The following is a 24,066-nucleotide window of genomic DNA, read 5'->3' on the forward strand; positions in this document are numbered from 1 at the left end:
AATCATTGTATCCCGCTGAATTCAAGAAATGACGTGTCTCTCTGATAGTGCACAAAGTGAACATCTATGTCAGATTAGTGAAGGGACTGTCTGAATTACACGTCCAACATTTGCCTCTTCCTCCCGAATATCGAATTGCCGATGATGAAATAAAAATACAAACCAAGCATTAGCCCCCACCTAATTTGCTCTACATGCGTACATAGTTCAGAAATGCCGGCCCTTGTACATTCTCATTGTACAAATGGTATAAGAAAATACTCTGCATAGAATAGCTGCGTTCAAAAAAAAAGTGTAAATAAGCATTAGAGATACATAGCAAAAGTCATGGCTGACAGAAGGCACAATATAAGCCAGCAACTTCATTAATTACCTTCCAAATGAACATGTAAAATGATGTGACACGCGCTTGGTTCTCAACTTCAAAGTGCCGTGCCCTCTGCCAAAGCGTGAAAGCAAGCAGGCCATGGCCGGATACCTAGATGATGAATGCATTGCACATGTGCAACAAAATGATAATATTTACTTATTACTTTTTTGTATTTCTCTCTTATTTTGGAAAACTTTGAGAATGGATGGCTCACAGTGATGATCTTCTGAAAGAGATTTGTGGATGAAGCCCCTACCAGAGTGGCAGCCCCATAGGCTGTCAACAGTATGCTTATACATAGTTGATATACCTAGAGCAGAAAAAACGAGATCAAATTTGCACTAATTTACACTGATATTTGTTTTTCTTGAAAACCAAGTCAGTGAAAGGTAGAAGCAGTGTTTTTCTTTTATGGTTGAAGATGTATGTTCTTACTCTGTGAGGGCCCAATTTCACACTCAAGGATTGGATGCCAAAATCCCGGTCTCCATCAATATCAGGAATATCCTGAAAGCTCAGAATATTAGTAACAATAATTTTGAGGATAACAAAACATAAATTAATTGGATTTTAACTACCTTGAATAGAGCTATGACTGCAGAGAAGCAGCACATGAAAAATGTTGCAAAGACAAGTGATTTTGTTGGTGCCAAGGGCCTCATCAGAACATGATGCTGTAAATGAACCATCAAACGTTAACCCAAGAAAGCCAAATCAGTAAGGATTGGCAGTGCCATGAAGATGTGGACTGCGCTGAGTACCTGCATGTGTGCAAAGAATGCTAACTGGACCAGTATAGCCCTCACAAACAGGATACATGATGCAGCAAGGAACGCGTGCCGTTTCCACCGGAGAAATGGAGCCTGGAAAATATTTAATATGAAAAAAAATGCTCATAACTTGATGCTTGATGAAATCATGGAACTTTGGAATTTAAGTGCTACTTACCTCAATTGAGTATGCACTTCCAAGGATGAAGCTGACAATTAATGCGCACATCAATGGCGCCGATCCAGAATGTATTCCGATGCTAAAGCTCTGAAAATAAAATTTACAATATATAATGTATCTAGACCCAAAGCCTGTGCTTTTCTCACACTAGAATGACCTGCTATTTTTCTTGTTGTGCTGAACATAATATACCATGATCAAGAATATGAGTACTAAGAATGCAGCGGTTGTTATGGAAAATTCCCCAGCCGCCAATGGAAGGCCTGGCTTGTTGACCTCCAGAACAAAGTATAATTTAGTCAGTGTAATTCCATGTTAACACACGAATAACAGTGTTGTCAAACTGCAAGAGAGAAAAAAATACTACCTTATCAATCTGAATGTCAAATATCTGATTCAGTCCTACCACATATATGTTCATACATAAAGCCGCTGCCAAAGCCTGCAAATGAAAGAAAAATTTCCGCACTTTTCTAAAACTAAAGGTGTAATTAGATTGTAATTCGACAAACCGTTATGTATATTGCTAGAGCATACATAGTACTCATTAGATATTAAGAATTTACAATACCTCAAGATATCCTCGTAGTACCGTCATGGTAAAATCATCTAGGCCCTTCATTGGCAGAAGAGACACTGAAGTTATACCTATTATCTGAAAATGCATGATCCACAAAAAAACAACGCATCAGTCGGTATGCATCCCAAACTACACATGTAAATTTCAATCAGTGATGCCAGAGCTCACAGTGCCATAGATTGTGTGTGGCCTGCAAAACTGTTGGAAAGCGAGCAATTTCTTTGAAACTTCTCCACGGATTTCCTCAAACCTATTCGCGTCGAGATGATGCTGATCACGAGCAACCTCGCTGCATCCAACTTGGAAGTCTGGATGATCATCTGCACACTGCCTCCTTCTGATTCTTCTAGGGCTAGTAGCTTGAGAAGTGGCACTGAATCTATGCCTGGCAGTAGTAGCACTGCTGTTTGCAAACAAACCAACATAAATAAGAACGATGCAGATAAACCGGATATCGAAGACGATTTACTTGCCTTTGAGATTGGGCTGCAAAAGCTTCCACTGCAAATCTGCCTGTAATTTGCAAAATCAAAGGCACAACAGTTTGTCAAATTCAGTCATATATATGATTGATTTGGAGAAAATGTAGACTTCATAACATGTACTATTTGAGGAAGAAATTACACACATTTCAAGCAATGTACCTCCACATATTGTTACTTTGTTGTAACGAACTCGAATTGAAAACAAGGCATATTCCAGCTCTTCTACATAAAAAAATTGCAGTTCTATATACAGTACTATATATGTACTACTCCCAAAAAAGACAAGGCACGTTTTTCTTTTCTCAGTTGTGCAATCCCTGAATCTATATTCCATCCTGGAACGAGAATTACGCCATCTGGCTCCGTTCAGAGTCTCAATTCCCCCCCTTATTTTTCAGTTCTGCATTTCCTGTCTTGAAATGCTGATTTGTAGTTTTGTACCCAGTGAAAATACAACAACAACATGGAAATCACCAAGAAACAGATCAAACGCGTAAAATATACCTGGGCAGGAAAATCTCGTCGCTCCCAACTGAGCCCTACATCTGGGCGCTCTCCTATCTGCATCACACCAGACGTACGAAACGACGGCAAATGAAAACCCCCCGATTCAATTCAAATCTAATCTAATCGAACGCAACAATCAATCAAGAGAGGTAGTTCTGATCGAAGAAACGTGATTTACCTGTTAACAGCTGCGCCGCCGGCGCCGCCACGGTGGCCTCCATCTTCGTGGTCGCCGGCCGGCGACCTAAACGAGAAGCCGGGAGGACGGAGGAGGAGATGGCATCGATCATCGGTGGGGAAGTAGACGACGACGAGGGTGGGGTTTAGATGGGTTTCTTGCTGATTAATTGCATGGCGTGCGTGATCCAGCCGCATGCCGATGTATGATGTGCGCTAGCTGGTGACAGATGACGCAGGAGTGTGGACGACGGACAGGCAGTGTGACGCGCTGCGACTACGAGCGGCAATCTGACTTGCCAAAACTGAGACGTGCCAGGGGTGACTATGCTCATGGGCCTACTCTTGGAGTATTTCGTGTACCGCTCTTCTCTTGGAGCCATGTTAGCCACCGCCATCAAGGCATCACCTATGTGCACACATCTTGCTCTGACCATCTACGGCGTATCGCTCCCGGCATCGACAGTGCACGAGGATGTGTCAGTGTAACTGTGTGAGCCAGAGTATTTCCATCCTAGCATCGAGGCAAGAGGTTTTTGGTCTTGGCCGGAAATTCGCAGGTCTACCTCTAGCCGAAAACTTTAGGGTCTAACACATTTTTTGGCAACTCCGCTGGAGACGAAGCATTGTACGGTCTCTAGTCCATTCTTGATACAAGGAAAACATCACCAAGAAGGCTTCAATCTAGAACAATAAGATGGATGATCGATTCTCTTACCTAGATGCAAATAGCCCCTTCGTTGGTGCGGTCGGTCAGACTATGACGATTAGCTCTAGTTATCTTCCATATACCGATTTCCTGGAGAATCTGCCTGCCAACCCTGTCAAGGAGGTTCGTCACTTTGACCTGTTTTACAACCCCATAATACTTTTGTCTGTATTACACAAAATTATTAACCTCTTATGAATTTCTCTGCAGATGTGCAAGATCATTGACGCTTTCCCCGCGGGAGCAGACGTCGTTGACAAGGCCTTCGCAGCAGCGAGCCTGTACTACAATTACATGGGTGACCAGAAGTGCTTCAAGGTGGAGGGTGAGGATGACCCCCATGGCCTCAGCGGCTGGGTCTGGCAGGTAGAGAAACCTGACAGGCAGTGTGATGTACTGATATTCACTGAAACTCTGACAATATCATATATGTGTTTCCTGAAACGAATTGTGTGTAGGCCTGCACCGAGATGATCATGCCGATGAACGTGTCAAGCGAGAGCATGTTCCCACCATCCGGCTTCAGTTACGAGGAGGGGTCCGAGGAATGTGTCGAGAGCTACGGAGTTCGGCCGAGGGATCACTGGATCACTACCGAGTATGGTGGCACGGTAAGTATTCTTTGGGATTTATTATACTGATGATGAGATATGAACCGTCAGTACCAACAATTGTTGGGCTGCAGTCTGCAAGTGCTCACCTGGTACTGTGCTACCGTTGGCAGAAAATTTATCAAGTTCTCAAGAGGTTTGGGAGCAACATCATCTTCTCCAACGGGATGCGCGACCCGTGGAGTCGAGGCGGATAAGATTAGAAGAATTACCATCTCAATTATTCATGTTGATGAAAGTAGTTTCAGTCATTCAGATAAGACGTTAACTACAGTAAACATTTATAATCATTTCTTTCAAATTACTATCAGGGTTCTCAAGAACATATCATCCAGCATCATTGCTCTCGTCACAGAGGAAGGTAAACAGTTTCACAATATGGAGAGCAAAAATATTCTAGAACTGGCTTACTCATGGTTTACTTCTTGTGATGGTGGTGTCCAGGGGCTCATCATCTGGACTTCAGGTCTGCAACCAAGGAGGATCCAGACTGGGTGGTAGAACAAAGGAGGCAAGAAGTTGAGATTATACAGGGGTGGATAGATCAGTATAACCAGGACACTGCGGAGATGTCGCAGTAAGAAGGCAGTATTTGTTTTAAACAGTCCCATGGAAAGAAATATTTGGCTCCATACAAAATACAAAAAATTCCTGTGATTTACAGGGTGATAGACAAAGAAAATTAACATTAGTGCAGCTGCAAATTCAGTAGCTTCGGTCACCCAACATCAGAAATTATAAAACTTGAACAGTCACTTTTGAGACTGATGTGCCTATATATGATGTGCGGGTGCAATGCTGGCCATGTTTTTATTTGCAGGGGGATCTCAGGAATAGAGGCAGCAATACATCATTGCACTGATAACAAGTACATGAAAATGGTTCCACATGACATAACATAAACTTATTTCCATTCTAGAATATGGAAGTCTTAGTACAACCGGGGCTCTGCATCTACGATGCGTATAGCCAATTATTCCACACGTCCTCTTCAATGTTGGCAACATAAAGTTATTTTATGATCCTTCAAACACAAGGACTAATTTAAAACAAATCTGAAGTAAAGTAGAAGCCCACACCCTGCTTCTAACTACCTACTACAATTCGGCGTTTTTTCGCACAACTCCGCAGATACAATGTGCAAGAACCATGGGCTGATGATCAGCATCTGGCCTGCACAAAATGCGGAGACATCTCTGGCGCAGGTGGGGCGAACAAAGGGACTAATATTCTTCACCAAACAGCATCTGGATTGAAATCCTGCAGCAAGAAAAGAAGTTCAGATTCAGATACACCTGACATGCTTAGCAAATTCATATGCAGAGCCTGAAAAGTAGGCAGAGTGAATGAGAAAAGTTGTTACCTGACTAGCCATGCTGGCAAAAATATCCTCCAGGAAGTTAGAAGTGCTGTAAGTTGGCTGATGATCAGAAGCTTGCCACCCAGCTGGATCATCTTGCACAGGTAGAATGCCAGATGCACCCTCCCCTCCATTAAGCATCTGAGTCTGCGGCGCGACAGAGCTGCCCAGATGGCCAGGCAATGCAGAGCTGCTGCTTCCACCACCATTAACCATCTGAGCCGGCGGCACAACAGAGCTGTCCAGATGGCCAGGCAATGCGGAGCTGCTGCTTCCACCACCATTAGCCATCTGAGCCGGCGGCGCGACAGGGTTGCCCACCTGAAGGTTAAGCCATGGAGAGCTGGTGCTTCCCCCATTGACCATCATCTGATTCATTGGTGAGAAGTTGGCATTGGTCATCTCCACTGGCGCTGCGTTGCTTGCCATGTTGAATAATGGCGTCATCTGCTCACTGTAGATACCCACTGATGTGGTGTTGTTGATGTTGGTCCCTGCCATCTGATTCTGCTGCTCATTCTGAAACACGGCCATCTCGCTAGATGAGGGTGCAAATATTGTCTGGTTGATCTGGGGGAGGTTGACGTTCACCTGTGATGATGGGAGGAGAGGTGCTCCAACCATAGAACCAGCAAAACTTGATGGCGCCACATTATTCTGCCATGGATTGCTACAGTTCCCAGCAAGGTACGGGAGCTGGGTGTCGCCATGCGTGCCCATCGCAGAAGGTGCCATGCCCATCGGACCGGAGAAATGGCCGATCTGTTCTTGAGGTTGCACCGGGAACTGGTTTGCAGGTTCTAACTGCCCACCATTTGGCATTTCTGCTGCGGCGGAGTAGGTGCCAGGATGGGAGGAAGGCACCACGCTTGTGTTCACCTCCATCAGTTTCTCGACGCAGGACGCTGTCGTAGGCTTTGCCGTAACGGAAATGGATACGAGGAAATGCATCCTGCATTGGCTGATCTGATGTGTCCGCGAACAGGCCGACAGGAGGACCCGAAGCGTGGCGGCTTCCTCGTGTCAGTGCATGAGGCCACCATTGCCGACCGTGCCCATGGCCCAGTTCCTGGGCTGAATAGACAGACCGTGAGGTCCTAATATTGATGGAGGAGCTGCGTTGAGATTGTGAGAACCACAGGGACAAAGGGCTGATGACGGCAGGACTCCATGGTGACACATGCCCATGTACGAGGCATTTCGCCCGCTTTCAAACGAATCACCCATATGATTAGGCTTCATGGGGTCATCGGTGACCCTCTTCAGAAACAAGCGATATTTCTGAAATGACAATATATATGAAAGAACATATATGAGATTCATGCTCATAGGAAAGAAATGGAAGGCATGTGCGAAGCAAAAAAGATATGATGGTGTTACATTGTTTCAAAAGCCCTAGACAATGTTGGGGGCTGGGGGCATGCAACATATCAGATATATCTCACATTTTCACAAAGGAAGCATTTTTTTTCTTACACACATCTAAAAGATGCATGAATGCATCACTAAAGATTGGACTAATAAACGTTTTTTTAGCCTAGAAATAATATGAACAGAAGCATATTAGTGAAGCATAAGGATATACAGAAGTTAAACCTGTAGGTGGCTTGCAACGTTCTCCCTACTAAGGTTATGGACATTCATCATTTGTAGTATCGTCTTTGGAACCGCCCCTGCATTTAGGTAATCATAACATTTAATTAAAAAAAACCCAAGAACCGTAAACAAATTTTTTTGGTGAATAAGCAATGAAAAAAAATTGTGAGATCTTACTGTCGATGCCGAGTCGGTAGACAACTTCCAGGAACCTGTTGTGCAGCTCACCGGTCCATGACACCCTTGGTTTCTTCCAGGTGTTCCGCCTTCTTCCTCTGTTGTCATCATCGAGCCTTCTCCATCATTTCTCTTCTTCTTTGAGCACTTCTTTCTCTTTGCGCCACCCTTACCAATCACTGGTCGTGCCACCCTCTGATCAGCATCATCACTGTCACTGCTGTTGTGGATCACAGCGACGTGGTTTTTCCTTACAACATGCTGCCATATGTTTCTGATCTCCTTGATATCCGCGGGTTTCACAATATAGTCACATGCCCCATGCTTTATCCCCTTGTACATTGTTGCCTTTTCTCCATTCACAGATAGCACTGCATGACATATGGCCCGAAATTTAGCTTTGGACTTTGGAAATTTTAAAACTATAAAACTTGAAATTAAATTATCCTAATGGTTCCAGATCAGATATTTGAGTTTAATATTTGTAATGACCACGGAATTGGGGAAGCAAATATGTTACACATGATGGGAAAAACTGCATCACAACAACGGTCAGTTTTATGCATGCTTCAAAGAAAAATAAATGGGGTAAAGTTTACATACCCAACAGAAAGAATCAGAAATAAGGGGCAAAGAAGTAACCATAACACAATGCATATATAGAAACCATCACACCATGTTCATAACTTCTAATTATTGATGACGATCAAGTACTGGTATTGACCACCTTTTTTCCCCCTAGCCTACTAGGTAGTAGCTATCATCCCAAGCAATTTTCTTATTCATGTAAAGCGGTCATCTAAAATTTCAGGTTTTGTATGATTAACTGCATGGCATACAGTTTGATTATTAAAACTTAGACAAATAAATATGTGTTTTAGTTAAATTTTCTTTAAAATTGATGGAACTGCAAATTTATATGTCATATCCACATGGTAGATCCAGTCAATACATCTACATAAAAGTGGTACTCCTACTTTATATGTTATTCTCAGAGTAAATAGGTTTAAAGACCATCAACTTGTGTCACGTGAGGTATAAAAACTGTCTCTTTTTTAAGCATGAATGTAAACTTAGTTGAAGCGGAGACTTTAACAATTAATTATTGGAAGATCCATCATTAGTCCAACTGATACCACATGTATCTATTTATTTCGATTTTTGTACGTATGATATAAAATTGCATAGTTCATGGATTAGGTATAAGATTAAGACAAGCAAATTATCTAGAATTACATATCTTGTACCACACAACCACATGAACCGGTACCCCCTCCCCCACGTAACTCATGTGTCGCTTCACCTCCGCTCTACTAGCCGTCGGATCTGACTAGTGCACGGTTAGATGGGACCAAATTGGTTCGGGCTAAAATTGGATTCTTTTCAAAAGACTGGGATCCTAATCTTGTTCGGGAGGCTCCTCATATCAGCTGCCACCTCCTGTACTCCTAACACTAACCATTATCGCCAACTCCTCGCCTGTCGACTGTCATGTCTTCTACCACCCCACCCTCATGAACCACCACTATAGCCGGTCCCGCCACCATCTAACCCATGTGCCAATCGACCTCTGCTTGGTTCCCCGTTAGCCATCCGAGCTACAAGACGAATGGTTAGATGGGACTGTATTGCTATATGCCGATAAAGATGATGCATTAGATGGGACCGCACTGCTCCGTCGATAAACACGATGCTTTCGTTTGATAATAAGTTAATAAAATGTTGAGGTTGGGGTTATGTCCCCATTTCGGGAAAAAAATCGTTTGATTTTCCCTACCAAAACTAGGGGGTGTGTGTGTGCAACAACACATATACACACGTGCTTCTATACCACTCAATGCATGTACTAGTACCATATATGGAAATATTGCCAAACCCATGCGCGAGGACTATAAACGTTCTTAATTACCGTGAGCTAGCAATATCAACCGAGACAGGAAATAAAAAGTAAAACACTCGCTGGCAAAGCTGGACAGTGCAAGAGAGAGATTAATTATACTGATGACTGGCAGATCCATCTCGAGACCGATGAGCTCGAGGAGCTGGAAGCCGTCCATGTCCGGCATGTGCACGTCAGTGATCACCAGGTCGAAGTGATCCTCCCCTTTCTCCCTCAGCAGCTTCAGCGCCGTCCTTCCGTCCCTCACCCCCGTTGCTGCATCAAACCCAAGGAAACAAGCATGGCAAGGATTACTCCTATCTTCGACTGGTTCTAATGGGTTAAGGCAAAAGGAGAGGAGGAGGCAGATCGAGAGCGCTCACGCTTGTATTTGCACTCGCGCAGAACGGCCTCCAGGACCCTGAGGCAGACGCGGTCGTCGTCGACGGCGAGCACGCGCAGCCCCTCCGGGAAGTTGTCCTCCTCCACCGCTGCCGGTTCCTTTCCATGCCTTCGGTCACCGCTGGCCATGCCTTCCAGTCTAACAAACATAATATACAATGAAACAACACCCATAATCAATCAAACACATAAAAGGAAACAACACCCAAGATCCCGGAGAAACCCAAAGAACAGCACACCTTTTCCAACCTTCCTCTAATGGCTGCCTCGTTGCAGGAAGAACAGTCTACTGGAGAGAAAGCGGAGAGCACAGTTGGATGGTCTGCAGGACGTGCGGGGAGCGCAATTTATAGGGCCGGGTGCTCTGGGGAATCGCGCTGGGACTGCGGTCCCCAAGAGGGAAGGCGCACGCTCGCGCGCCCCGTGCCGCCGCCAATCTTCTACTCCTTAATTTCTAATTTGTAGCGTTACAATTCAACATCTGGTGTCCGTTTGCGTTAGGGGCACCGAAACCTTGGGCACGGCTGCTGGTTTCTCGCATCAAACCAAAAATTGGGAGCGGCAGTGAGATCACCCGCGCGCTGCAACGGATGGCTCCTGGTTTTTTTTTTTTTTTTTTGAGGAAGAACGGAGGGCTCCTGTTCGTTCATGGCAAAGACGGTCAGACCTTCCTCCAATCTACCATCATCAATGCGGGATGAGTGGGCCTAATTAAATTACACCTACCTTTTTTGTTTTACGTTTCTGGGTCTTTTGGTAAGGCTTGCCCCTTCGTTTTTTTTAGCTAGTGTTTAGGAGGCATGAGATCAATAGTGCTAAGAGCCTAAGACTTACGCCCTTTTGGTTGGCACAAATAATTTCACCTACCGTGAATGTAGGCCATATTTGCTCCACCTGACCTCCACGTCATTGCGTAAGTGCTTCCCTGTAAAAAACCATCCGTAGAAAATTGCCAAGTCAACAGTAAAGTTCATAAGCTTATGAAACAAATGTTTGGTAGAAAATTTCTTCCCAAATCAAAGATAATGGACGTGTCCATACCTTCAGGCCAAGCAAGATGCAACGAACAGTTGGAACCCATTATGTTTTAGTTCTGACTAATTGACTGCCGGGAGTATTGCCAGGACATAAGCTAAAATGAAGAGATATATTGTCTTAATTCCCAAGTTGGTTTTTCGGGTGAATCAGATAAATTGTATTGGTAAATGATCAATCCAATCTTTCTTAAGTAAACGGTATGTGCCACGGCATACCCGGTGATATAAATGATTGCATGAAGTCAATGTAGCGCATGAAAAATGAGAAACGACAAAAACTCCGTACGGAGTGAAACACCACTAGAAAATGCGAGGTTGCTCCAGACGGCATATGTTCTCGGTTGGTACCTTGTTTTCATTGGTTCAGAATATGGCGGGTCCATAGGATTCATATGACATTTTAATAACACAGTGCCAAATACTGAATATACGTTGTACGGCCAAAATCTCGAGAGAGAGAGAGAGAGACCTTGAGTTTGTTTTATACTTTCTCTCCCCATGTTTATCTTGCAGCGGCGGCCCAACCTAGACCAAGCAGCAGCACGAACTGATGTGATGCATGGTGAGCATGATCCAAGGGACGGCGCAGACACCGGGAGCTGAGGCGACAGCGCGAGTGCGGGTGATGCAGAATGAGGTCGGCACCCGTGAGGAAGGTAGACGGGGTGCTGATGATGGTAGGACACAGATAGGTGGTCGGTGAGGGAGCACCTGGAGGAAGGGTACATAGCCCCACCGAGGATGACGATGCAAATGATTTTTTCCCCAGATAGCAGGGTATTGCCTGGCTTTATATATATAAAGCTCTAGGGCACCCAACAAGAGTTTTACACCATCGAGTTTTAAAACGGTTCCAGCACACAAAAACCAGAAGAAACCAAGTTCTAAAAACAATTGTGGAAGCAACAAAAGGAGTAGACATCGCAGGAGCTGCGAGACATGGGAGGGATAAATTTCTCCCCCTTCAAGGGCACCATGTATGTTGTACTCATTAAATACGAAAATTTAACGAGAAGAATACCATGCCACCACATTGGTGCTACAACTAGCATGGACCAAAAGATTTTGCAGCTCCGCTAGGAGATGACTCTATGTTGGAAACGCCAACTCTCGTCCGCTAATATTACAATATTTGTTAATATATTAACATATGTTCTCATGTTTTTTTTTAAATATTCCAGATCAACGATATCCAATGAATTACCAATAATTTTGCATTGTTATTTTGGTTGGCTGAGACCTGCATAGTCCAAATCAAAGATTCCAAGTTATGGTGTGGGTAACTTTTGAAATAAGTGGCCCAGTTTTGTATAGAATAGTGCAAGTTCATATTAATATTTAATACCAACACCATTCTCCACCCTGCATAAATTGTACTGAAGCATACTACCGTATTCAACTTAATTCAACCTTTGTAGTTTCCTTGCCACATTCAGGCATAGGTACATGTGTGTGTATTAGAAGTATCTGTGTCCGGTTGGGCTATAGTCAGTGTTTGTTTTACTTCTATGTCAAAACTACAGACATATTTTGCTTCCGTCATTCAAGTACTAATGTCCTACATTTAATAGCAAGGAAAGCATAATATTCAACAAATATTTGAAACATTCAGAACAAACGCTCAGATTTGAATATTTAGTGCATTTTTAAACAATCATATAAAAAAGGCAACCACGGGCGCGGCTTCCCGCGACGCTGAAGCTTACTTAGTTTTCCCTCCAGTCCGTTTTAATTGATGCGAGCTAATTAGCTATTCAACAGGAACAAAGGGAGTACTTCATAAAAGGGCATGCTTTCTGTAAGTTTTGTTTTCATTTTGCTTTTTTTTTTTCAATTTTATCCTATTCACATGAACACATAGAATAAAACTCAGTATATCAATAAAGCTGAAAATGACATGCAGAACATCACGATTCTTCAGATCAAGAAAGGGAATTTAGAGCTAATTGATGCAATCAGCTGGCACATGTAACGGAAGTTTTGTTTCTACTAGCTTAGGGGAGAGGAACATACCAGTTGACAGCAGACTAGCTTCCGTGCGCTTGCTGCTGCTTAGCTCTTCCCCTTCTACTTGCTCTTCCAGCCGCTCAGCACCTCTTCGTCCACACGGACTCATTGACACGAGGACGCGGAGCGGGAAGAAGCATGGCTTATAAGGAAGGAAAATGAGAAAATTACTAGAGGGCAACATTGTGAGGAACCAGACTGTAACAAGAAACAGGCATGCTTATTGTTCTTAATCAGGTCGGTACAAGCTAGGCTAGAAGTCAGACATCCAAAGGTGAAAGTTGCTACAACTTAATGGGCTAGAGTCACAAGTAACAAGAACATACCTTCATCGTCAGAATCAAATTAAGCTCCCAAGTACTAATACTTGTGGCTACTACTGTCGATGCTGAGAGGAATGCGCGCAGTTGGACCAATTCCTGGTACTCATCAACAGCCTGGGTAAAATTGTAGTAGCAGATAGACACTCTTCATCAAACATCATGCTCATTACCACTGGTGAACCAGCTCCCTTGTACCACATTCTTCTTCATTCGCTGTCCCCCTCAATCCCACCTCCATCACTCACCACATTCCAGTCCTCCCCAGTGACACTAGCTTCAAACAAGTCCGCAAAATCACCATCCACCTCAGACGAACCCTCTACTACATTTCCATCTCCCTCATCATCCTCATCATTATGACCATCAATCGCAAACACACCATTCCTGTCAACCCTCCTCATCCGCTTGCCATCCTAGACAAGCTCCTCCAGCCGGTTCCTGCCAACTAGGAACACCGAATGCCATACGCCCTTGATGCTCAGTAGAACAGCTCAGGGTGCCGCACCAGCAGCCCGTGCAGCCAGTTACGTTTTGGGCACCCCGAAGGCGAAGTCCCTTGGGGATAGACCCCGAAGCGTCGCGGGGTCGACCAGCTGGAGCGCGTGCCCGCCGAATGCGAAGAGGTCCGGGTGGCGCGGAAGTCCATGCCGAGGCCGAGGTCGGGGCGACCTTGGACACCAGGAGGCTGCGCCGGGTTGTCATGAGGAGGCGGTGGAGCTTGGCGGAGAGGGTAGGCCCGAGGTCTGCCCCGCGCAGGGCCAGGGCGCGTCGGTGAGCTCGACGGAGAGAGTGGAGAGGGTAGGCCCGAGGTCTGCCCCGCGCAGGGCCAGGGCGCGTCGGTGAGCTCGACGGAGAGAGTGGAGAGGGGGCTGGAGCCTGGAGCTGGAGGTGTGAGCTTGGAAAGAGGTCGGGTAGCGGAGCAAGAAGCGAACAGCTAGCGGGCCGCCGCGCCGGCGCGGGAAGCCGAGGAAACGGCGGCAGCGGCGGAGAACAGGATGCTCAATCCCGACCGGTGGCAGCGCCCCATTGCTCACAAATCAGGGATTTTGCTCTTCACAACGCAGCTAGAGCAGAGCTTTGACCCTTCTTCTCTACAGTCTATGCATTCCCCTCTTCCTTTCTTTATTTTGAGCATCTTCAACACGCGATGGGCCATATTTCGGCGCTGTATAAGTCGCTGCCGCCGATGCTGCAAAAGTATATCGAGTTGCGAGATGTTTTTCTCCAACAGAGACGGTAAATTACAGCGCTAGCGTGGGTATAAAAAGATCCTCCATCGGCGCTTTAAAATACAGCGCGTGTTAACGGAAAAAAAAACTTTAACACGCTACTATGCATTCAACAAGATCAAATACTCACATAAATCATCCAAATGGAAAGTGCAACACACATAACATATAGTTCAACAACCACACACAACATATAGTTTAAATGGACACAAAGGGAAACACACGATTTGCATATCACAAATGCAAGATAGAATCTCACACTTCCGCATTTTCCAACTCAGAGCATCTCCAGTCGCGTCCCCCAAACCGTCCCCCAAACCGCGCCGGATTGAGCGTTTGGGGGACGTGTTTCGTTCGTGCCGCGTTTGGGGGACGTCGCTCCCCAGTCGCGTCCCCCAAACAAAATTTCGCAAATTTTAAACTTGACTAGATTCGATTAGATTCGTCCAAACTTACATAGATTCGAACGAAATTTGACTAACTTTAAAACTAAACCTAATCTAGAACCACTTGCGGCGGCCGGAGGCGTCGTAGTACCGCTCGGAAGTTGTACATCTCGTCGGTGACGACCTCCCGCTTGACGCGCTCGTCGACGGGCTCGTCCACGGGCTCGTCCTTCACCAAGCCGCTTGGTCCGGCCTCGCCGTCGTCGGTGAGGTCCACCAGCCGGCTTGCCGGGAGTCGCGGATGGACATGGCGATCGCCGCGTCCAGGTTGCCCCTCCAGCGCCCTTGTCGTCCATGGACGCCAGAACGCCGCCCGCAGCCCCGGGCAGTCCTCGGGGTCGTCGCCGCCGGCGATGAGCCGTCGCTGCCGCTCGTACTCCACCCGCAGCCGCCGCCGCGACGCTTCCTCCGGCTCCTCCTTCACCTCCGGCTCGGGATGAGGAGGGCGCCGCCGCGCCTCCCTTGTCTGTCGCCCGCCGCCGCTACCGCCACGCCTCGTGTTGACGGGCGTCGCCGGCTCCTCCTTGACCTCCCGTTTGGGAACGGTGTACGGCGCCGACCGGTACGACGAGGACGGCGTCGATCGCGCCGGCCCCGAGGAAGAAGAGTGCGAGGAGGACGAGTACGTCGTCCTCCTCGGCTGCCATTGAGGTTTTAGCCTTCCGTGCCGCTGACGCGTCGGGCCCGCGTCGGTTGGCCTCGCGTTTCGTTGTGTCCGGCGTCCCCGGAGCGTCCCCTGTGGGACGGGGACGGGCTCGGGGCGCCGGACACCGTATCGGGCCGCGCCGGACAAAAATGGGCTTTGGGGGACGCGGCTGGAACGCTTTTTTTGTCCGGCGCGCCCCAAATCGCTTTGGGGGACGGTTTGGGGGACGCGACTGGAGATGCTCTCATTGCCATCTTTTGCTTCTTCTTCATCGACTCCTTGGCTTGAAGGAGGAAGAGTAGGATTCATAGAGGCCACGAATCCTTCCGGTGGTGCTCTCATGGCTCCATAGACACCACTCACCGATGCTCCCATGGTCACTCCGAAGACTCCTCCATAGCTTGGTCCTCCCATACCGGCCACGCCTCCAATGCCTCCCATGGCGGGCATGCCTCCCATGCCTCCTCCAAACATGCCGGTCCTAGGCGTGTTCATGTTGGTCACCAAAAATCTCTTTTTTGCCAACACTTCGTCGCGAGCAACTCCGTTTGCCTTTCATCCAAGTTGGAAGTGTCCATCAAGAAGAGCTTCCTCTCTTCCTCCACTAGGCGTAGATGCTCCTCATTGGCTTGCTTCTTCTCCTCCAAAGCCAATTTCCTCTCCTCGTTGGCGGCTAGCCTCTCCTCCAAAGTGGCTCTTCGAGCCTCCATAGCCTCTTTCTCCAAGTTTTTTGCCACCTCCCTATCTTCATTTGCTTTGAACCGTGCATTTGCAATCCTATCCAAAGCAGTGTCTTGTCATCATTTCCCTTCATATCTTTAGCTGCCTTCCCACCAAGCACATTCCTCCTTGCATTGGTAACCGAGTGAGGAGTGGAGCTTCTCTTCTTGCCTTCGTCACTTGATTCATCATCATCGATGATTGTTGCTTCACCGGTTGCATTGGCGGGCATGGTTGCCGCATCCAATTTCCTGCGGGTCTTTCACTTTTTCTTCGTTCCCTAGCACTTTATAGCAATGATGCATCATGAATGGCTTCCCAAGAATCTTTTTGCCTTTCTTGTTCTTCTTTTCCACATTTCTAAACAAGCCTTGAGCCATAGAGTTCTACAAAGCACCTACCAGTATCGCTCCTACAATGGTTTTTGAGTCTCCAGGGAGTTTAGCGGGCACCAGTACGAGGGCATCTACCCGTACCACCTTCCTGTACCGCTCCTACAATGCAACGAAGAAACCATAAATGGTTCCAGAGAAGTCACTGTAAGTTTAGCGAGCGTCAGTACGGCGGGATGCGGCCGTACCGCTCGCCAGTACCGATCTCGCCACTAGGTGCATAAACTTCTAGAATTTCCAGTAGAAACAGCGAGCGTTGGTACGGGCGCATTTGCCTGTACCAGGAGGCAACCAAATGCAGTAAAGACAGGTACCCAAAAAACTCATTTTTTACAAGCTAAGGTTAGTAGAGTGCCTTCTACATGTTCCATTGCATATTGTTTTAATGCATCTGCCTTTGAAACCCCCTAGCCTATAATTCTCTGTAGTGTTATATGTTTGTTTTTTGTTTCTTTTGTCTTCACGGTTGGGTGAATGAACTCCATTCATATACCGAACCGTTTGCTTTTCACTTCGTGTGTTACTTTCGCAGGGGGCTTGAACCTTGTGTGGAAACATTAGCGGTATGTGCCAACCACTCAAAATCCCACACTAGCCACTTGGTTACTTCAACTTAACACTTCAACAACCAAGAAGGTTCATTGAAGGAAAGGCTCTTGTCCAATGAAAGAGGGGTTATTCGTACCTCAACGGTAAGAGTGCATCACCCTTGCTTTAATCAAGCTTGGGGAGGTAACCATTTCTCACACTCTCTTTTGAAAACTACATTTTCTCTTTTCTTTTGGTGATATATTCAAGTTTGGTTCTTGCAAGAGCCTAGCTTTGGGAAGTTACTTTTGCATGTTTAGAATCATGTGCAATGCTCTCATTCAATAAAGTTTTGAACAAGCATGTATCCCGCTGCTCTTGAATGACTTGTTTGAGTAAGTTATGTTCCGTACTTATATAAGGGATGCACTTCATTTTTGTTAGTCTCCATAAGAGCAGAGTTAGGGCTTTGATGCACTATGTTCAAATCTTTATCTAGCTTGAGAAAAATATTGTGATCCTCTAGAATACATTTTCATGATTTCTACACTCGAGAATATCAAATACAATAAGAATTTTTTTTCAATGATGACTTATGTAATGTTCAACTGTCTTAAGAGTTTAACCATGAAGATATTAAACCCCGTAGATATGATGATAAATTTGGTAGCACTTTTTAAAATGATTTGTTTGAAGGATATGAAGTTTAGTGGTAGCTAAGATGCATGCCCAAACTGAAAGTTGTGAGTCAAAAGGTATGATATTGCTTAAAAGCTTAATTATCTGCAAACTGTGGTTCACACTCTTGGGATGCTAGCAACTCCTTTGGCTTATGAACGATTTGAGGTATAAATCCCAATTTCAGCTACTGAGTTGAAGGCATGGGTAGCCAGCTACACGTGTGTACTATTAGCCCCTTGAGTATTGCAAAAATATTGGAAACTATCAATGGAATCCAAATAAATCCCCTAGAAAGTTTTGGCATGCTCTCGTTACTATTAGATGAAATTTCTTGAAAGACAATGAATAGAAAAGAAGTGTTTTGATAACCTTGATTTATTGATGTGGGTATCAGTGAAACACTCCATTGTTATGCTTCTTTTGACATGATCTCTTAATCTTTTAGACGGAAGGCTCGAGCAGAGCCCGGCTTTAAATTAATAAAGCCCCAACGGCAGCACATAACTAGTACCAACACAGTAACACGAAAGTAGCACAGCAGCCATACAACAGACGAGCGATCAACACAAACTGAAAAAAACACCCAAGGCTGTAGGTGCCCCAACATCGCCCAAGCCTAACACCAGAGATACATGGCCACCAGAGGAAGGCTGCTACTCACTATCTCTGATGGTTGAATGGAGAGTGCGGATCCGGCCAATCGCGTACTCCACGGCCTCGCGGTCCTTCCTCCTAGCCACTAGCTTCCACACCTGCAAGTACATAGACATTTTGTATAGAGCATCAGCAGGTTGGCGAGGGAAAACCCCGTCAATCGAGAACTTGTTCCTAAGGTTCCATAGCGTCCAAAGCAAAGCGGTACACACCATCCAAAGAACCCGTTTGGACTGCCCCTCTTGAGCGTGGAGGATCCTAAAGACATCCGCGAAGCAAGAAGGGTTCCAAGAGCGGCGGAGCAGTTCCCTAACTGCACTCCACAAGAACTTAGCTAGGGGCAATCAAAGAAGATGTGATTGTTATCTTCAACCGCCCCACATAAGGCACAGAGACTCATGGAAGGCCCCCTACATCGCCGGATATTATCATTAGACGGCAGGCGTTTCCTAGCCAGCTGCCAAAGGAAGATCCGAATCTTCATGGGGATCGTGAGCCTCCAGAGGTCAGTAAAGTATTTCGAGGGGGTACCCTGGCATAACTTTAGGTAAAGCGAGCGCATAGAGAATCTCCCCGAGGATTCTAAGGCCCAAGCCACCTGGTCCGGCAAAGTCGAGGTTTGAGGCACTGTAACCTCCCTCATAAGGTTGACCCAGGCCACCCGATCTCCATGACCCAGCGCACGGCGAAGCGGGAGGTGCCAAGCCTCGCCATGGCGAGCAGATGCTACCGAGATATCTTGATCAGCGGCAACGGCGAAAAGCGTGGGGAACCGCTCGCACAGGGGTCCCGACCCCTGCCACCGCATCCCGCCAGAAGCTCGTCGCCTTGCTGTCGAACACACGATGTTTAGCTCCCAAGCGAAACAGGTGTTTAAGTTTCTAGATGGATTTCCAGAACTGAGATCCTGGATGGTGCACATCAGCATTAGGTCCTTATCCCTGAGGTACTTACTCCTCAGGATATCCGCCCAAAGGCCTTGCTCGCCAGAGTAGATCCTCCAAATCCACTTGACCATCAAGCAAGCGTTCATGAGGCGTGTGTCAACAATACCCAGCCCCCCAGGCTTTTCGGCTTACACATCGCCGACCACCTCACCCAGTGGTATTTGCGTTTAGCATTGTTGGCTTCCCAATAGAAGCGGGCGCCATGTGTCCCATCCCCGAGCATGCACACAGCCATGGCATGAAGCGGAATACTAGATAAGCATGCATTGATGAGAGTAAGCCTGGCTGCCGAGGACATGAGTTTCCCCATCCAGGGATCGGTGCGCTTGCCCACCTTAGTCGTCAATGGACCCCAGTCTGCAGTGGTAAGGCCTCGATCATTAATCGGTAACCCAAGGTAGGAGAACACAAAAGAACCCTGCTTACAATTGAGCATGTGGGCTATCCGTTGGCCTTCCACATGGTCCACACCCATCACCATGACCTCACTCTTATGGAAATTGATCCGCGAGCCCGACATGCTCTCAAAGCAAAGTAAAATATACTTAAGATTGGCCACCACCAAATCGTCAGGTTGGAACATGATGATGGTGTCATCCGCGTACTGCAGATGAGAGACCCCCGAGGGATCAAGTGGGAAATCATTCCTGCAATATGGCCCGCCCCTCTGGCTTTGTCCAAGATGGACGCAAGATCCTCAACGATGTAGTCGAAGAGGATAGGGGATAATGGGTCACCTTGGCGCACCCCGCGCCCATTGCGGAAATAATTCCCAATCTCTCCATTAATGGAGATGGCAGTCTGGCCTCCCAAGACCAGACTCAAGGCCCTGTGAACCCAAGCAGGCTCAAAGCCCTTGCCCAGAAGAATCTCACGGAGGAAGGGCCAGTTCACCCGATCATAGGCTTTCTCAAAGTCCAATTTCAGGAAAACTCCCCTAAGTTTCCTGGACTTGGATTCTTGGATGATCTCTTGGAGGGAGAGAACTCCCTCATGAATGTGCCGCCCTTTGATAAAAGCGGATTGAGAGCGGATAATAGTCCAAGGGGCGATAGGGGATAATCTAGTAGCATAGGACTTAGCAACAAACTTAAAGATCACATTAATCAGAGCAATCGACCTAAATTGTTTGATGTCCTCCGCCGCGGAGACTTTAGGGGTCAGCGAGAGGATCCCGAAATTGAGCCTAGCAATGTCAACTCTCCCCAGAGTGAAGCCATTGGCGATGTCCATGATGAAGGGCTTCACCAGATGCCAGAAACGTTTGAAGAAGGCCACAGGGAAGCCGTCCCGCCCCGGGGTTGTGTCCACCTTCATACTCCCAAGAACCGCATCGATCTCTTCTCCCGAGAAGGCGATCATGAGGCTATCATTCTCCCCTCCCGACACTTGCCCCGACGCGTGCCAGAAGGAGGAGGAGAGGTGTAACAGGGGCGGCTCGCCTGTAGACCCCATGAGGGCATGGTAGAATTCGTAGATGTGCGCCTGTAGCTCAAGAGGCTCGACAAGGATACCTGAATCCGTAGTAAGCCTGGTAATGGCACACTTGCGGCATATCCCATTGACAAAGGCATGGAAGAACGCGGTGTTAGCGTCCCCTTTGGTCAGCCAGGTGACCCTACTGCGTTGGCGCCAATATTCCTCCTCCACCTTAGAAAGGTGGGTGAGTTGGTCCTCCAGATGGTAGCGAAGGGCCCAACCCTCATCATCTAGACTAGTCCCGTCCGCCTCGCAGTCTAGAGCCTAGATGCGAGAAAGGATATCCGCCTTGAGCTCCCGGTTTTCTTTACCTAAATTGCCCCCCAGCCTTTTAGGAACTATCTTAGCCCCGACGAGACCCGTTGCTAGCGCGCTATGGGGTCGACGCACAGCCCCAGGGCGTCCACCTGTTCGCGCCACTTGGCAGAGACCAGATCCCCAAAGTCTGGCCTCGCCAGCCAACCCTGCTCAAAGAAGAAACGAGGGCTCCGCTTCCTAAATTCCTCCCCGAAACTAAGGATCAGCGGAGAGTGGTCGGACCCAATGATGGTATCCGCCACCAGGGAGCAAAGCAGGAAGAGAGTCTCCCACTCTACAGACATGAAGACATGGTCTAGGACACACCGAACTGGATCTAACTGTCGATTCGTCAAAGTGTATCTGGTGCTCGTCCTACGGATTTCCCTAAGCGCAAGGGACACAATACATTAGTTGAACCTATGAACCCGCGGCCAATCGATGTTCGAGTTGTTCTTATCCTCCGATCCCCTAATCAGGTTGAAGTCGCCGCCCACCACCAGAGGCAGGGGCACGCGCCGATCGCAAGCAAGAGCTCGGCAAGGAAATCCCCAGATCTTTGATGGTCGACCGGTCCGTAGACAACGAACAGGGACCATTCCTTAGCCGAATCCAGTTGCCGCACATCGACCCGCAGAAAGAAAGAGCCCAAGCCCCACCCCAGGACATCGAACGCATCCTCGTTGACACCTAACAACATCCCCCCGGAAGGCCCCGACGCCTGGGAATGGTGACAGGAAAATTTTCCAAACAGGTCAATGCCCCGTAGGTCCGTCGGGGTGAAAGACGACTTCATCGTCTCTTGTATCCCCACAAAGTCTAGGTGCTAGTGGGCCATGAACTCCTTAATTTGGGTACGGCGCCCTGGTCTACCGTACCCACGGATGTTATAGAAACCCGCACGCATCAGATACGCGGGGCTTTCCTTCGTCTCGGACGGGAAGCCACACTAGCCAACTTCTTGCCCCCCATGTTGGCGCGGGTGGCAGCCAAGACAGGGACCTCCACTAGAGAGTCGTCCCCGCCCAACTCCGTCACCGAAGCAGCCCCAGATGCCGCGGGACTGGATTCAACATTGGTGCCGACCTTACAGGCCGCCTCCACCTCCTTGCGGAACACCGCAAGGGCAAGCGCAGCCTGCGCCTCCTCCTTCGCTCAGATGAGGGAAATCGTCTCGGAGACAGTATGAGACTCTGTCTCAAAGGCCATGCCACAGTCGTGTGTAACCGAAACCAAATGGGTGTCCGGGAGAGAAGGAAGAATGACAAAGTCGGAAACCGTACCTGGCTCGAGGTTCTTCGCCGCCACACGCTCATGTGCGTGTTGTAGGACCGTGATTGCTGTCGTCGTGTCGGTCAGCCGCGCACTCTTCCTGGCCGGCTCGGTCGGGACCGTCTTCGTGCGGCGCTGGCGTGGGATCATCTGGCGCCTCGCGGCAGGCGCGCCCTGGTCGACCAACTGTCCGCCCTGGTCGGTCTCTGCCGCGTTATCGCCGACGTGTGTCCGCGGTGGGGTTGAGCAGCGGCAGGGGATCGTTGGACGCGACCGCTTCTCGCGCATCCCCGATGGTCCACGGCGCTTCGCCGCACCTGGAGGTGCTGTTGCCGGAGGCGGCGCAACCACACCCCTCCCACCTGGTGGGTGGAGAGGGAGAAGAAACGGGAGGCGGCCCGTCTCGCGCAGGAGGCTGCCAAGGCGTCGGATCCTCCTCCTCCCTCTGCGTCTGGTGGGATCTCTTACTCTTAATATAAAAACATATAAAAGGAGAAATAAGAGGATCACAAGTTTTATTTCAAGGTAGATTTACTTTTGACATGAGGCATAAAGTTGTAAGTGATCTCTTATGGACCAACATAACTGAATTGGTGTTTCCTTGTATGATTATGTTACATCTTACTTATAGCTTGGGTAAGTATATATAAGATATTACCTCGTACTTGTGAGTTTTATACCAAAGTTCATTTCTCGCTATTATTCTTTTTCAATTTGTCACTCGAGGACGAGTAAAAGCTAAGCTTGGGGAAGTTGATAGCTCGAAATTTAGCACAATTTACTGAGGTTTTTAAATATACTATTAATCACATTGTCACTCATTTCATGTTCCAGCTAGATACACCTATGCATATTTTGCATACTTACGGGTTCTTGTTCACTTTCATATGACCTTTGCATATTTAATAGTTTTAGTAGGATTTTATTATGTTTTCCTTGTCTTTGACATGTATTTAGGTGTTATTGGCAATCATGGAAAAAAGGAGCAAAAGGGGCCAAGATGGGAGAATTACAAGCACCAGACTTAGCCATATGAGGTGTAGGAAAAGTGATATTTTTCCAACATCTTATATTTACGATCTAAGGTCTTGGTGTTGTAGAAATCGTCCATACGAGTTCAACGAGCTGAAGAACACCCAAGTCGGAGTTCGTGTGAATAAATGACTTCCAGAAAACGAAAGCATCTAGTAACTTTAGCGACCATCGGTATGGGAAGAGCTCGCCCGTACTGTACGGCCGTAAGGGGCTCCATCGGGTCTGTTTCATCAAATGGAACAACATTCGTGAAGGCCCGATGGACATATTAGGCCCCCAGCTCTGTCGGTTCGCGAAACCGACCTCTAGAATGCTATTTAAGGAGGGGAGGAGCCAAGGAGGAGGGCATCATTCATCCACGCCCTAAGTGGTGGGGCCCTGCTGCACCGCCACCGTCTCCACAGCTGCCGTCTCCATCGCCATCTCCACCAACACATAAGAGGAGGATGATACTATGATCTTGAAGGGCAACGCATCGATCTCCATCATCATCATCAACGTCTACATCTTCAATCCCCTTTGTCTACTTGGTTTTGAACCGAACCCTATTAGGATTTACACTTGTATGC

The 24,066-nt window shown here is 47.4% G+C and overlaps 3 protein-coding genes and 1 pseudogene across 3 annotated transcripts; 1 reads left to right on the top strand and 3 right to left on the bottom strand.

Annotated features, from left to right (window-relative positions):
- Positions 1-176: 176 nt before the first annotated feature.
- On the bottom strand, positions 177-3,114 carry LOC124684559 (homogentisate geranylgeranyltransferase-like). The gene is made up of 14 exons (XM_047218843.1): positions 3,072-3,114; positions 2,891-2,947; positions 2,375-2,414; positions 2,070-2,304; positions 1,893-1,976; positions 1,689-1,763; positions 1,514-1,597; positions 1,319-1,408; positions 1,132-1,233; positions 949-1,044; positions 806-877; positions 585-680; positions 374-478; positions 177-275 (listed from the first exon to the last, which is right to left on the bottom strand). Exons 1-14 carry the CDS (start codon positions 3,112-3,114, stop codon positions 234-236), a joined length of 1,221 nt encoding a protein of 406 aa, XP_047074799.1. The 3' UTR covers positions 177-233.
- A 716-nt stretch (positions 3,115-3,830) lies between these two features.
- Positions 3,831-5,012, top strand: LOC124664677 (lysosomal Pro-X carboxypeptidase-like). Its single transcript, XM_047202140.1, has 6 exons — positions 3,831-3,902; positions 3,990-4,145; positions 4,238-4,390; positions 4,504-4,582; positions 4,701-4,751; positions 4,835-5,012. Exons 1-6 carry the CDS (start codon positions 3,831-3,833, stop codon positions 4,969-4,971), a joined length of 648 nt encoding a protein of 215 aa, XP_047058096.1. The 3' UTR covers positions 4,972-5,012.
- A 247-nt stretch (positions 5,013-5,259) lies between these two features.
- On the bottom strand, positions 5,260-6,636 carry LOC124701412. The gene is made up of 2 exons (XM_047233460.1): positions 5,754-6,636; positions 5,260-5,650 (listed from the first exon to the last, which is right to left on the bottom strand). The coding sequence occupies exons 1-2, from the start codon at positions 6,633-6,635 to the stop codon at positions 5,624-5,626; spliced, it is 909 nt and encodes a 302-aa protein (XP_047089416.1). The 5' UTR covers position 6,636; the 3' UTR covers positions 5,260-5,623.
- Positions 6,637-6,773: 137 nt separating this feature from the next.
- On the bottom strand, positions 6,774-13,813 carry LOC124664684 (annotated as a pseudogene).
- Between the last annotated feature and the right edge of the window lie 10,253 nt (positions 13,814-24,066).

Source organism: Lolium rigidum, chromosome 1 (assembly GCF_022539505.1).
Source record: "Lolium rigidum isolate FL_2022 chromosome 1, APGP_CSIRO_Lrig_0.1, whole genome shotgun sequence".
Lineage (NCBI taxonomy): Eukaryota > Viridiplantae > Streptophyta > Magnoliopsida > Poales > Poaceae > Lolium > Lolium rigidum.